Source organism: Hippopotamus amphibius, chromosome 5, assembly GCF_030028045.1.
Source record: "Hippopotamus amphibius kiboko isolate mHipAmp2 chromosome 5, mHipAmp2.hap2, whole genome shotgun sequence".
NCBI classification, from domain to species: Eukaryota; Metazoa; Chordata; class Mammalia; order Artiodactyla; family Hippopotamidae; genus Hippopotamus; species Hippopotamus amphibius.
In genome coordinates, this window is record NC_080190.1 from 127,425,829 (window position 1) to 127,440,630 (window position 14,802).

General features: G+C 42.5%; 1 protein-coding gene across 2 annotated transcripts in view; it reads left to right on the forward strand.

The window, feature by feature from the left end:
• ATP6V1H (ATPase H+ transporting V1 subunit H) overlaps positions 1 to 14,802 on the forward strand; it is an 86,026-nt gene that overhangs the window by 34,479 nt on the left and 36,745 nt on the right. For both annotated transcript variants that reach the window (XM_057734850.1, XM_057734851.1), the window contains exons 3-7: positions 190 to 292; positions 1,240 to 1,329; positions 3,039 to 3,152; positions 5,241 to 5,345; positions 8,392 to 8,445. In XM_057734850.1, coding sequence (XP_057590833.1) covers positions 190 to 292; positions 1,240 to 1,329; positions 3,039 to 3,152; positions 5,241 to 5,345; positions 8,392 to 8,445 — 466 coding nt within the window. The remainder of the gene's footprint in view (positions 1 to 189; positions 293 to 1,239; positions 1,330 to 3,038; positions 3,153 to 5,240; positions 5,346 to 8,391; positions 8,446 to 14,802) is intronic.

Below are 14,802 nucleotides of genomic sequence, written 5' to 3' on the forward strand. Positions count from 1 at the left end.
AAGATTAGCTCAGGTCCTGGGAGTCCCATGAGCAGTAGGTGGTGCAGCTGAGCTCTGAAGGCAGGGCTGTGGGAGGCCAGGGCCTTGTGTCAGTCCTCGCAGAGAGAGGAGAGGCAGGGTGTTCCGTGTCTCGCGCTCACAGTCGCTCTTCAACTCTTACTGAAGAAAAACCTCATTCTTACTTTCTAGGGGGCAGATGATTTCTGCCGAAGACTGTGAATTCATTCAGAGGTTTGAAATGAGAAGAAGTCCTGAGGAGAAGCAGGAGATGCTTCAGACTGAAGGCAGCCAGGTGATCAGTCAGATCTCAGGCCCTGAATGCTGGTCTGTGTCGTTAGACACTCTGGGGATTTTCTCAGTGCCTGTGTGGTTGTCCATCGTAGGTCGGCCTCATAATTTAACTACAAATTCTTTCTTATTCAAAGACATTTGAGTGATTTCTAGTTTTCTTTGTTAATTTTGGAAAAAAAAAATGTCATATTGAGTATGTATGTTTATTCCTCCATCCTTTTCTGCATTTCTGAAAAATGTTTTCAAATTAGAATTTCAAATTTCCTAGCATGGAAATTACTGTTTCAAGGTATATGGTATTTCCAAAGTTGCTTGACTTTTTTTTCAGAAAAATTTTTTCTACTTTGTATTCTCTCTAGAATAACATCTAACTCCACCGGCCATCAGATTTTCTGATATGAGCCCTGATTGGCTGGAGGAGCCTGTATACAAACTCAGCCTGATTCTTACAACAATCTTGGGAGATCTGGGAGGAAGCATATTGTGGGCACCAGCTTTGTTGAATTCCAGAGAGAATCTGACATGGTCATTAAATTGTAAGATGGAGACTGGTCAGAGCCTTCTTTTCCAGTGCCTGGACTGAGTTCCTGTACTGTTGCTGCTCTGGTATTCTGCTTCCTAGTAAAGGCAAACAAAGAAAAAAATGCGAAACCAAGGATCATATTAGGTTGTCTACTTAAGTTAGTCTTTATGGTATCCAGAGTTGATAGTGGCTAGGTGTGTCTATTTAAAAATAGTAAACATTTTGACATCACTATAAATGATAAAAAATCTGATGCAAGTCCCAGTATGGTCCTCCCATACTTCATCACAATATTTGTAAAAGGCAGGCATTTTCTATAATTGTATCCTAATTTAGGCAAGAGAAATAACATTTTACTGAAATTCCATGAAAATGTTGTATTTGCAGTTGAAAACAGTGGTTGACGTTCATTTCTTTTTTTCTAGTGTGCTAAGACATTTATAAATCTGATGACTCACATCTCCAAAGAGCAGACAGTTCAGTACATACTCACCATGGTTGATGACACGCTGCAGGTGGGTGTGTTCTTCACCTGACACGTTTGGTTCTCACCTTTTTGTGTTCTCCCAGTAACAGCATTTCTGTAAGGTTTCACCTAGAGCACTGGTTCCCTTCCAGAGTGTGATAGCATATTTTTCTTCATTGTGTAAGTCAGGCTTTTACATTCTTGTTAATTAAGATGGTATTTGAAGTAGGACATCTTCAAATGTATAGTTTTATCTGTTCTTGTTGACCTGTGTTTATGAAGGATCTGTGGAGATATATAGACTTAGGTAGCTGACATTATCCTTAACTACCGATTAAATGTACTTTAATGATTGGTTTTATTGGTAAAATTTTAGATACGTTGAGAAATTTGCACACACTTTTACCAATCTTAGTCCTAGTGCTGTTTAAAGACTATTACACATTTCTAACCCAGTCATCTTACTCTTAACACTTGTGAATAGAATGCAGTAGAGTACTTTGGGGCGGAATTGCTTGTTTTTTCTCACGTTTAGTTTTTAGTACATAATTTTGAAAATTAAAATGTTTTCTGTGCTTGCATATTAGTGTCAATTGCTAAGTGCCTCCGAGAAGGGCTTATGCTTATTCTTTTAAAGGTTTGTGACTTGGGTGCCAGGAGCAGCAGTGACTGGAGGTATGTTTTTAAGCAGGAATCAAATTCACAGAGGACTAGCTGAGGAAGATGGGCTTTAACCTTATTTAAACGTGTGACATAGTTTCTGCTCTTTCTCTGCACAGGGCACTTTGTTCGTTTACATGTACAATGAGAATAACAACTTTGACTTTGGAAATAGTCCACCAGTGGAGTCAGTGGTGACCTACCTGAACTTCAAGTTCTTTGATGACATCATTATCATAACTATTTCAATTGTTATTCTAGACTGTAATGGTTTATTACTTAAGGAGATAGTAGTCTACTCCTCAAATAGCTAACTGCTAGCACAGACCAAAATGAAAACCATTGTATTTAAAAAAAATTTAAATGTTGATCTGAGAATTAAAGTTATTGTTTATGTGGTTATTTGTGCTGTTACCAAATACTGCTATTTAAGTACCTTATTCACTCAGTGAACTAGATAGTGGATTTCGGCCAGCGATATGCAGAGAAAATGTCGGTGAGAGGTAGAGCTTGCACGATTTGAACTAAGAATTAGTTGTTCCTCTTACCTACCTGCTGATGTGCTGCGCTGTTTTGCTGTCTTTATCTGCCGTGATTTTTCTGTCACAACGTGCTAGTGGTAACCTGGAACATCCAAGGTTTCTCTAATCCCCTGTTTCCCTGGCCTGCTTGTGAATAGCAGGGGTGCTTCCTGCTGCTGCTCCCGTCTGGAGCTGGATTGGCCTCTCTCTGCCCCTCCCGATTTTGTTTGCGTGGAAGGAAGGTGGAGGTGTCCACGCAGCAGCGCAGGCTGAGGAGAAACGTAACTTGGGTGCTGCACACGCAGGGGTCTGCTGTCATGGCTCACCTGGTTTAAACCAATCACAGTAATTAAAGGTGACTTTATTTTAAGGTATCTACCCCTGCCCCCGTCGCCGCCCCCTCCCGCATAATAATAGTAACAGGGAGATAGGTGTCATACAGACTGGAGGACGAGACCACACTGACTGAGGGACGTAAAGGGAAAGGCGAGCGGCGGTGCATAATTGTTAGGTTCTTGAGGGACGTGCGTTCTGATCAGTGATCTTTCTTTCTTTCTGTTTTGTTTTTTTTTTTAAGGAAAATCACCAGCGTGTTAGCATTTTCTTTGACTATGCTAAACGTAGCAAGAACACCGCCTGGTCCTACTTCCTGCCAATGTTGAATCGCCAGGACCTCTTCACGGTTCACATGGTAAGGTTTGAATTGATCACATTTCCACCTGGCCGGTTGTGATGCGGTAACGTCCCAGTGCCCTGTCCTAACTGGAGGTTAGTAATGTGGGGGTGTCGGGAGGTCAGAGGAGGCAGAGTTGCTCTGATACAGTTACAGGTTTATAGAGCATTTGATGAGTTCATTGACATAAAAGCCTTTGGTAAATTCACATGCGCAAATTGCTTTACATGGTCTGTGACTGCGTTTTACTATAGAAGTTAAATTTTGCTTTGAAGCTGCTGTTTTGTATAATTTTTAATTTTAATTAAGTAGTTACTCAATTGCTTTTTAATATCTTAAACACACTCCTGTTTTAAACTTAGCCTGAAAGGCAGTCTTTGGAAGCCTTAACACTGAGCCGTCTTTTAAGAAGTGTGGAGAAGGTCTGAGAGGACTCAGAGAATCAATTCTTGTACAAGCCTTTTCCATCCTAGTGCGCTGTGGGCTGCGGGGGGCTCCTGAGGCTGCATTTCGTGGATGTCTTTACATTTTCACAGCAAGATCCACTGTCAGTGAAACAGTTTTGAGCACATGCTTTCTCTTTTTCTCTGTATATATCTATATTCATTTATGTAGTAATGTATTTGTATATTGTATATTTTGTAAAAGATTTGTAAAAAGAAATTAAAAAGGAGGACTCATGAAATAAACTATTTTAAAGAATACTTTAAAAAAACAGTAATATATTTTTTTTTCTCAAATTATTTTCACTGTCTGGAAACCTGGTTTAAACGTCTTCCTAATTTTGATGGTTTTATAATACAATTGACAAATATGTTAAAGACCAAATACACATTTAGGGTAAAATTCATCATTATTCATGGTGTGGCCAAATCCGTGTTTTAATTTCTTCATGATTTCAGTTACTTTTGCTAATCTTTCAAATTGTGAGAGTCAGATTGTGGTTGGTTTACCCGGTGCTGATGAAGAACTTGTGCTCAGGGAGGAAAGGCCGGGCCGTGTTCCTGTGTCTTTTCCCTTTTGCTTGTGTTTGCATTGTTGATCATATTTTCAATCTCCCGTTTCCTTACAGGGATCCTTTCATGTCACTTCTCCGTTTTGCGACAGTAGGTCAGTTTAAGCTAGAGAGCGTGTCTGTGAACTCACTTAGCGAGGCGCTGCTCGCGAGGATGTCGGGGCGCTGGGCTGGGCCCCCGTGGCGCAGGCTCCCAGACAGGCCACGGCGCATGCTGCCTCTGTCACCTCGCTCGGCTGTGCACGCGTCTGGGAACAGACCCCAGTGTGTCTGGGGCTTAGGGACTCAGCCTCCCCGTCTCTACTAGGATTAACTCCTGCTGGGTGATTGGAGCTTTGGAACACTAACTTGCTTACAGAAAGTACTGAAAGAATGTTTATTAAATTGGGTTTGTGTGTGGAGAAAGTAGTATTTTATACTGCCTTCTTTCCCCATGTATTCTATATCGGTATATTTCCAGATTTATTGAGGTATAATCGACAAAATTATATTGTAAGTGTACAGCATGATGACTTGATAAATATATACTGCCTATTTAATAAAAAAATTCACGATTCACTTTATAGTTTGAATAAAATTAAGAAATTTTTGAATGAGGAGCAAAGGGTATTTGTTTCTGTTGAGAGAGATGATGATTTAGTACCCAGGATATATTTTATACCGAGATGGAGATTTTTAAGTGTGAGAACTCACAGGGGTTGAGTGAGTGAGGTCATGGCTGGCAGTTTGTTGCAAAGATTGCTCAGGACTCTAGCAAGCAATTTGGTGAAAGCCGCTAAGGCGTTTTGTGTTCTTTTGACTTTTGCTGGTTTTATAATGACTCTCAGTGTTACTTTTGCAACTCAGAATAATACAGGGAAAGTCACGAAATTCTTAAAACACAACAAATGTTGGTTCACTTTAATGGCAGTATTTAAAACTACATTTGACCATTTAAAAAATATTTTCGGAGGTGAAATTTAATCTGTCATCTTTCGAGGAGTTGAATGCTAAGAGAAATCCTGCAACAAAATGGTTATGAGTCCTGGTTTTTAGGGTCTGTGATGTGATTTTTAGAATCAGTGTAATCAAATGTATTTCTTATTTTTCAGGCAGCAAGAATTATTGCCAAGTTAGCAGCTTGGGGAAAAGAATTGATGGAAGGCAGTGACTTAAATTACTATTTCAATTGGATCAAGACTCAGCTGAGTTCGCAGGTAAGACATTCCTCTTAGTGTCTTTAGTATCATTGAAAGGAATGTAACGTCCATATTCTTTAAAGCTATTATGGTGATTATGTGCAGTTGCAGAAGCTCTGTGTTAAAATAGAGCCATTTTGAACTTGGCGAGTCAGCCATGCTGCTCGCAGGTGGGATAGGGCTTCACCTTTTCTGCCTGTGACTGGCTTCAGTGCAGACCTTCCTGTCTCTTCTGCCGCTCGGGATTTTCCCTGCTCGCATTTTGTGGGGCAGCGAGGATTTCCCTTCCAGAAAGGCGGCTGCCGAAGTCACAGGGTTGGAGGCTTGGAAGGACGCACACGAGTCCAAGGGCACACTTGTGTGAGGCTCACGAGAGAGGAGGAGAGACAGTGCGGTGGGCGAGTGTCTCTGCCCTGGGCCCCTGCACCACCCAGGTCTGTGCCAGGCATCTTGGTTTGGGGAGAGTTCTCCGAAAGTGTGCCCTGTGGTCACATAACCAGTCCAAACTGTCTCACCAGTCACACCAATAAACAAACTGTCCTGGCCACTGCCAGGAGGGTTTCAGACTGCAGACAGCACAGGACAGGTCATTGGCCAGCCCGCCTCTAGTCCTGGCCAGGAGTGTGTCCCACGCGCTGCTGGGTGGCCTGGGGCCAGCCCCAGAGGATGTTTCTCTGCAGAGGATGTCTCAGGCAGTGACTCCCACTCCAGATTTCACCGTGTCCTCATGGGATTGAGTTTAGGTCCATAGGGAAACTCGAAGCCTGTTTGCTGTCGTCTCGTGCTGTCAGACCTCTCAAGCCTGCTTCTCCCTGGAGGAAGACAGCTTGTGAGGTGACGGCTGGCAGGTGACGCGTTTTCCCTTTTGTCTTCATGGTTCCCCAGAGCAGGGTGGATGGCGGGACACTCCTGATGGCCCAGCGAAGTGTTTCTTTCCTTTAGGCGTCCAGTACCAAGTGAGAGGTGGTGAGGGGACTTGGAGGGGTGCGCCTCAGAGAAGGAGTGAGCTGAGGTGGGTGAGGAGGCACATCTGGGGAGCGAGAGGCAGGAGTCGGTGAGGTTTTGGTGGTGGTGGGGGTGTGATGTGGAGGAGGGGCCAGGAGAAGCCGTGCTGGTAGGCAGGGTGGTGTCAGTGCTAGACTGTAACTAATGTCTGTTTGAAGTAAAGTTTTGGAAAGTTGAAATTTAGACTTCAAGTGACTTTATGATTTTAATATATTTTAATTTGAGGTATGAGAGAGACACCATGACGTTTTATTTAGACTTAACTTTTTATTTTATCATTGCTTGACTTTTTGGGGGGAGCCTAATAGCCTTCTGTTTGGATAGGGAGATTTTCAAGAGTCTTGAGTGAAATCAATGATTTTTTCTGTCAACAGCCTACATTCTAACACCTTTTTGGGCTTAGTTTTTAAAAGTACCATATTTTTACAACACAAATTTGCAGATCTTACTGAGTTCGTGAGGTATTTAAAAAAAGAAGATATTTAGAACGTGAAGAATAGATATGTGAAGATGAGATTTTAAATTCCTGAGTGTATATCGTTTCGGATCAGAATGCTTAGTTAAATAGGTGACCTCCCCCTGCTCCCCCCGGCCTTATTTTTTCCTATGTTGAGATTGTTCTCCCTTTGAAGAAACTCCATGCTGCTGTAGTGCTAGCTTATGGTCTAGCGGTAATAGGCTCTGTGGTAGTTGGACTCATAAAATGAACGTTGGTAGCAAAGGGTGCGTGCTGCAGTGTGCCCCTAACATTTTGGGTGGCTTCACCTTAGACTTTTCCTCATGGGAATAACATTTATGCTGTGCCTCCCAGATGATCTGTCAGTTTTAGAATGATTAGCTGTGGTTGTAACCATGTCCATCAGTCGGGGGATACTTCTCTGGTCACTGGTGGAGGCAGAGATTTCAGTGTCTTGAACATTTTTCATTAGACTTGGTGTGAGATTACATGCTGTTACAGACCTTTCTGTATCTTTCCACTGCGTTTGCTCTTTTTAATCCCCGATTCTGTGGCCCAGTTCAGTTATGGGCTGGTGTTTCTGCTTTGCACACCCTGCTCCGGGGAGAGTCTTCAGGCCCATCTGGCCCGTCCTCAAAGTCTGGTCACTGCTCCTGGCGCTCTGGCTTCCTGCTTCCTCGCGGTGGGCAGACACTTCTCCCACAGCCTGTGGCCAGGAGTCAGGGACAGGCTTCTTGTTTACGGAATGAAGCGTAGGCTTGTTCGGGATTTTATTTTCTGCTTTGCTTAAATGCCGTGAGACAGCACTGTAACTGCAGGGTCTCTTTTTCTCTGTCATAAGCGTTTTCTCCCTTGTAAAAAGGATGACATTTTCATGATTCTAATAGAAATAAACTTTCAGAAGTCTGAATTAGGTGCCTGTTTGGATATTTTGTTCTGTGACTTTATAGTGATATTTAGGAGTCTTTTGCCGATAGTTTAACCATTATGCTTGGGTTATAGGGGCTTGTGCTTGGCACTTAGTAGATAATAATAAAACAAAATAAAAATTTCCTTTCAGGAATTCGTTATCACTTTTCTCTTGCATATTCAGCTTCTGACTTTCTACCTTAAATATTCTTTGGTCATTTCTGTGTGACACATGAGGTTCTGGTTGTTGTTATAATGTGTTAGCATTGCTGTGGGTAGCCTAGGTTTTAAGTTCCTTATAGTATTTTCCCATCATCAGGTACCTGTTTTGAAAGCCTTCCCACAGAATATAGTGTAGATAGTTCAGCTTAAGACAGTTGTCTTATTGGAAAAACAACTCAGGAAGTAAATCCTGAGACTTGGAAATTCACACTGGCTTCATTTATGACATTTAGTTGGAACTTAGTATTCGGTTTATTATTGTCCTGTTTAATTCATTGATAAGATGTCTGGAAGAGTGTAATGATGTTTAGAATATTTCATTTCATCCCCATGCTTTTTATTAGTTGATGACACTCATTAAGTAGGATGAGGGAAACAGTGATGAAGTTTGCTTAGCTCCCTGTCGTAAGCTGATAGAGTAGGATAAAACGAAAAACAAAACTAAGTAATAAGTCATTTATTTCGTAATAGAAACTGCGTGGTAGCGGTGTCGCTGCTGAAACAGGAACAGTCTCTTCGAGCGATGTAAGTACATTCCTTCTTCATTCACTGGCCTCCTAACACCCTGCATATAAGTTTTTTTGGGTCATAGACAGTTAACATTTTGAAGATGTTCACTGGTCCCCTGGCTGTAAATGCATGGGTTTGGTGTCACCTGCAGTTGGTTAACGGTGTTGTGAAAGCTATGGGAGCCTTTCTGGGCTGTGCGGTCACTTTCTGCTGGTGGTGGTGGTGGGACTTCCTCTTCCTGCTGCCTATCTCTCCAGGCAGCTTTACCTCAGGCCCGAGAGTCAGAGTGAGTTTGGACTCAGATGCATAACTCGAGTGAGTAATCAGAGCTCCTCCCTCCAGACTTCAGCTGTCGCCTAAACTCTAGTGTCTGCCAGATACACGAACCTGCGCCAGGCAGCTGAAAGCAGTTCCGTTACCTGGCAGCACGGAAACCCACTACTTGCCTGAGTTGCTCAGGGTTTTATGGGGGCCTGTGTGGTGGCCAGACACCCCTTTTTTTGGCCAGTTCAGCCCCACATTTATGTAGAGCCAAAAGGTTAAAGGTTAGAGTTAATCATGTCCCCCAGTTCCTTTCCTGGTTAGGGTTATCTTCCCCGGTTGGGAATGGGTTGACTTTGCTGTATGCAGACTAGTTCAAGAATTGGCAATAGATTTGGATAGGAGGGATTGGCATGAGAGAGAGGTGAAGGGAAAAGTTGAAAATGTGGAAGAGGTGTAACTGGCTTCCTTCGCTGGAAGCATCCCTGGGAAATCAGAAGGCACCTTCCGAGGATGGTGTCTCCTGCCTGCCTGGGATGTGGACTCAGCCCTGTGGGAGCCGTGCAGGGTCCGTGTCCATGACCCACAGGCAGCACCCCTGCGTGTGCTCATAGACTAGAGGGGGCAGCACAAGTCGTTTCAGAGCCAAGAGTGGGGCTGCTCTTGGGGCACAGGGTGAAGGGCTTGACGAGCAGGGTGTTAGGCCAGGAAACGGCCCGAGCCTTCTGAGATGGGATCAGGGCAAGGTACAGAACCAGGAGAGCAGTCTTGGGGCCCCGGGCTGGTGGGAGGAGGCGGTAGGTTCGAAGTCTAGATATTCAGCCACAAGCAGATGTTTAAATTGGGACTCTTTATTTTATGACTTGAGTTTCTTTCTCCCAGTGTGAAATTTTGAAAAATTCTCTAATTTGAAAAATTGTCTACTTAGACTTACTTGTAAAAGTTTTGAAAGAGGTTTTCAGAATCATACATCTTATAAACTTAAGTGGTTGTTAAAGTGTGTTTAAGTTATTAAAGCTTACACAGTGAGGGGAGAGCTCTGGTGACTTGACGTTCTTGTTTTGTTCTTTCTGTTCAGTGCGTGGGAAGAGCAACATTGATCTATTGAATTGGCAGTGGTTAGTCAAAGTGGCTCATCTGGTCAACTCAGACACGTAATCCCAAATGGGATTAGCACCAGGGGTGATTCCGAGTGAGAAGAAGATGGCCTTTCATGTCCCGCTCTCTTCCCTTTAGTGCCCTTCACACCTGAGCACACTCCTTGTCTCTTCCCGATGGCTCCTGCTTTTTCAGAAGGCTGTCAGCGTGGGAAGCAGACTTTGAGAAGCTGACAGAGAGGCGCCAGCACTTCCTTTGATGCTTGTGTTGCACTAGGGGGATCGGAGTTGGTAACTGGTGTGTGTGTGGTACTGTTTTAGTCATTTTGCATTTACAGCTCCTTGAATATTCACACTGCATCTTTAACATCGATCTCAGCATAAGCCACGTGGTAGCGGTGGGCAGTGAGGCTGGAAGGGCACACTGGCTTGCCCGAGGTCATCCGCTTGTGGTGGCAAATCCCCCAGGGAGATGAATTCCTCACTGAGGGATTCTGAGGCGCCTGGACTGGACTTGGGGCTTTAGGCATTCTCCAAGTTGCCTCGCCTACTCAGAGTTTTAAAAAATATCGATGCTATGACTTAAAATCCCTCGAGGTTTTCAAACAGCATAGAAAAGCAGTTTGGAAAGCTGCATTCCGTGCTCTTGCCACTTGATGTCAGTATAAAACCAGCAGAACAAAGCTTCATGCCGCAGGATGAGAAGGGAGCATTGGTGCAGCAGCCTTGGCCTGTAAAATGTCACAGGGCATTGTCATGGGTTACGGGTGGATCATTAGGACATTTTTACTTAAATGACATTTTCTTAAAATGATTTGTGTTGTTTTTACCTAAACGTAAGTAATAAACATCACATTACACGTACTGAGCCCAACTTACCTTCAACTGTCTGTTCAGTTCTTGGTGGCTGTCGCACGTGACATATCCATCTTCTGTTTTTCCGAGGAAGTCGCACAGCCTTGGAAGTCGATTGTTTTGGGCTGATGCCCTGATAGAAAGAGGAAGACTGTGATCTCTCCCAGCCTGTGGAGGAGTTAGAAGAACCTGGGCATTCTCTTCCCTCTGTCCGGCTTCTTTCATACCTGAGTGCAGGGGAGCAAGGGGACTCCCTGCTCCTGCGTTTGGCCTCATCCTCTTCTCTGGCTGTCTTTGTTGTAGGCCCGGTCTGGCTCTGGTTATTGCAGGTGGATGGTTGTAGTTTCCTTGGTAGTAAGTAACTCGATTAAGTTGCCAGGTTCTCATGTCGCTTATTTTATCTTGCCTTTTAATGTTCTGGAGCAGTTCTGTCCAGTAGAACTTTCTGTGATGATTAGCAATGTTCTTTAGATTTGTAGTGTCCAATCTGGTAGCCACTAGCCCCACGTGGCTCTTGAGCGCCCGGAAATGTGGCAAGTGTGAGTGAGCAAGTACTACGTAAAACTTACAGTTTTACATAGGATTTTTGGTTTGTTTGTTTGTTTACAGCTTTATCGAAATGTATTTCTCATACTATAAAATCCTTCCATTTGCAGTTCGGTAGGTTTTAGTATATCTACAGAGTTGTGCAGCTGTTGCCACAGTCTGATTTTGTAGCATTTTCAACGCCCCAGAAAAAAACCACGTCCACGTCCACAGTCTCCCCCCCATTCCCGACTCCTTGCCTGGCTCTGGCGACCACTCATCTGCTTCTCTGCCTCTGCCTCTTCTGGCCGTTTTGTGTACGTGAGTCACGTAATATGTAGTCATCCGTGACTGGCTTCTATCACTTAATGTTTTCAAGAGTCATCCATGTTTTAGCACATAATAGCAGCATTTTAGAATAAAAGGAAAAACAAACAAACAACCAGCTTAGCTTTTTTGGCTTTTGGCCAAATTCCTTCAATCGTTTGCTCTGGCAGTTCTAATATCCCTGATGTGAAGTTAGTTTTACTACTTTGACTCTGTTTTAAACTTAAGGCTACGTTTTTAATTTCAGACTTTTCAGTCTTTCAGAAGAGGTGGAGGACTGTAATGCTTTGGTTCTGTACTGTTTGTCCATAAGTGTATCATAAGTGCTGCCCGAGTAGCAGAAATGAGAGGCTGCGTGAGGGGCTGTGTTGGGAATTCGTATAGTGCGGGCCTGTCGTTTCACTCCGGGCCCCTCTAGCTGGTGACTTGTAAAGTCTGTGAGGACCCGAAGAAGCTCACAATTACGCATCTCTGTGCAGGTTTCCAGGGCATTGCTGTTTACCTAAAGCAATTCTCGGATGATTTTCATTATATCCTCTTATCACGACATTAGTACGTTTTAAACATTGGGGGTCATTAAAACATATGCAAAGAATGAATGTTAAGAAAAGGAGTTTTGTTTTGTTTTTCGGATATTTGGAAGTATTGTGTATATTCTGGCAGTGCAAAGGAAAATTAAATGCTAAAGTATTTCAGTACCAGACTTTCTTTTACATATCATTTTCACAGGATAGCATCAATAATAAGGTAACCTAATATTGTGCATTAGATGTGTTCTTGGAAGTTGCATACAAAGTGGTAATTTATAAAGTAAATCATATTTTCTTAAGTCTGCAATAATTTTTCCCTACATTGAGAATTACATTAATCATGTAATTAAATTACATGACTAAGCAAATTAGATTGAAAGCAGTACTTGAAGGAGATTTATAAATTTGGAAATTAATAGTGAAATTACTTTTTCGGTAAGACTTAAGTCTAAGACGAAATTATCTTAATTTTGGTATTAATTTAATATAGGTGCTTTGTGAGTAGTGACTAGAGGGACTCATTTAATAAGCCAACCTCAAGAGAATCCCTGTACTGTGTGTTTAGTTCCTGAATCTGAGGTAATAATGGTGATGATGATAATGTACCTTACAGTTGTTTTGTGTTTTATGGAAACTGAGGTTTTTTGTTTGTTTTTTAATTTGGTACTGCTGGTGTTGCTTTCCTTTATTGATGAGACAACAGTTTTGAAGAATTTAAGTGATTTGTGAAAGATAATTTGGCAAAACTTCTGATTGGCAAAACCTCTCTCCCTCTTCGCCTCCCTTCCTTTCTTTGGTCCCTTTTTTTAATGTCATAACTTTGTTGGGGAGGAAAAAATTACCCTCTGCTCTTTCTGGATTCTTCTGGCTGGTCTAAGAATTAAATTGACATGAAGCAGATTAACAGAAGAAAATCAAATTTAATGACGTAGTAGGGGCTCCACAAGAGAGAAGGAAGGATAAGGGGGCCGGGGTTTGGGAACTCAGCTGGGAGGAAGACAGTTCCCATGGACCCGGTGCAGGTAACCCAAGGTGGTGCTGTCAGGCCGGATCCCAGCACTGCAGGGACAGACGGGCTTCTGCATCTCTGGTTGGGTAACAAGTGCAGTGTATTTGCAAATACAGAAGAGTTTCTCCTGTGTCCAAGATGATGTAGCCAGCCCAGCAGATGGTGTTGAGTTAAGGAATACTTCTTTAAAGTTTGGATTTAAAATCTTTATTATAGGTTAAGTTGTTAAAAATGCATTGTCCTCTTGTATAAGATTTATTAAATGAAAAAAGAAAGTAACAAATCAGTTTTTTTTAAACAGACGTTTATCTAACGTATAGAAAATTTCAGCAGTGTTACACAGGAATCTACTAACCATGGTTAATCTTAGGAGTGGTACTGAGAGGTGGTTCGAGTGACTTGTTTTTATGCTGTCCTATACTGATTGGCTGTTTTATCGTAAATATGTACAGAGCGTCTCATGTAAAATTCAAGTCAATAAAAATTATGTACACAAATAAGTCTCCATCCTGCTTGCAAGTCATACTTCTAGTTTATAGGCGTTCTTAATACCCAGCAGCTGACTGTGTCTGCACCCCTCCTGGGTGTTCTGAGCGAGGGGTCAGGGAGACTGGAGAGGGGTCACCTGGGAGAGGCGAGGCTCTGGTGCAGCTCTCAGGAGGCATCGAGACTCTCTTCCTTATGTGATTCTTTCTTGTGGCATTTCTGTTTGGAAGGAGCAATATTTGATCACCTCGGACACTACTTCATCCATCTGGTGGTTCTTGACATTTTCTTATAAGATAGACTAGTTCTCTGCCTTTCTGTTCTTGTTCACTTTGCCTTTGTTGGAAATCTTGTGAGATTTCAGGGTCTTCTATTAGCAGTTACAGCTATTTCAGGAATACTTTTCAAATGTCATGATGTCTGTTAATAGAATAGGGAATTCTAGCAAAAAGAAAAATACATGCAGCAAGGAAAGATCAGATGTGGTGTTTCCATTGGACAGTATGGAGGATAGTAGTGTAGTTCTATAATCATGGAAATCAGCTTTAGAGAAATAGTAATATGGAATTTGAGGGCTTCTATATTTTGTCCTTTGCTGTCTAGCAAGATATAGTTAAAAAAATCAAACAAAAATAACTTCATTTGGACAAAATACATCTTAAAACGTCAGGTTCTACTTTTTTCTTCTGAAGCCAAATGGCAAAATAGAAAAAAAAGATCAAGTAGAGCAAATATTAGTTATTAATTTAATAAAACAAACATTTAAAATTGTTGTTGTTTACCAGGGACTGTGCTTAAGTGCTGAGGTTAGAAGATACTCGTCTTTTACTTTCTAATCTAATGGAGTTGACTGACAACTGATACACACACACAAAGGGCAAGCATAGAGAGTTGTATGAGGCACCATGGAAGTGATTAATTCCATCTGGAGAAATGAGAATATAAAAGTAGGTGCAGCAGCAAACAGTTGTTGACTGTTATATGGCGAGTGCCCTTGAAGACTTTCCCATATTAGCTAATGGGGTTATTCCCACACCCATGGGATTTGCCCCATTCCCCCGTTTTATAGGCAGGAAGCTCGTGCAGGGGCCCACAGCTTGGAAGGGCTGAGCATGTCAGGCTGGCTCCAGAGCCTTTGTTCATAACCGTTATGCTGTGTTATTGTCTGTCTTTCATGGTGGAGGAGTTAGCATTTGAGCTGTGAGTCAGTTCAGCTGGAGAGAGGAGGGGGCATGAGCTTTCCAGGAAGTAGCTGGAGGTAGTGGTCTGGTTCTCAGGGGAG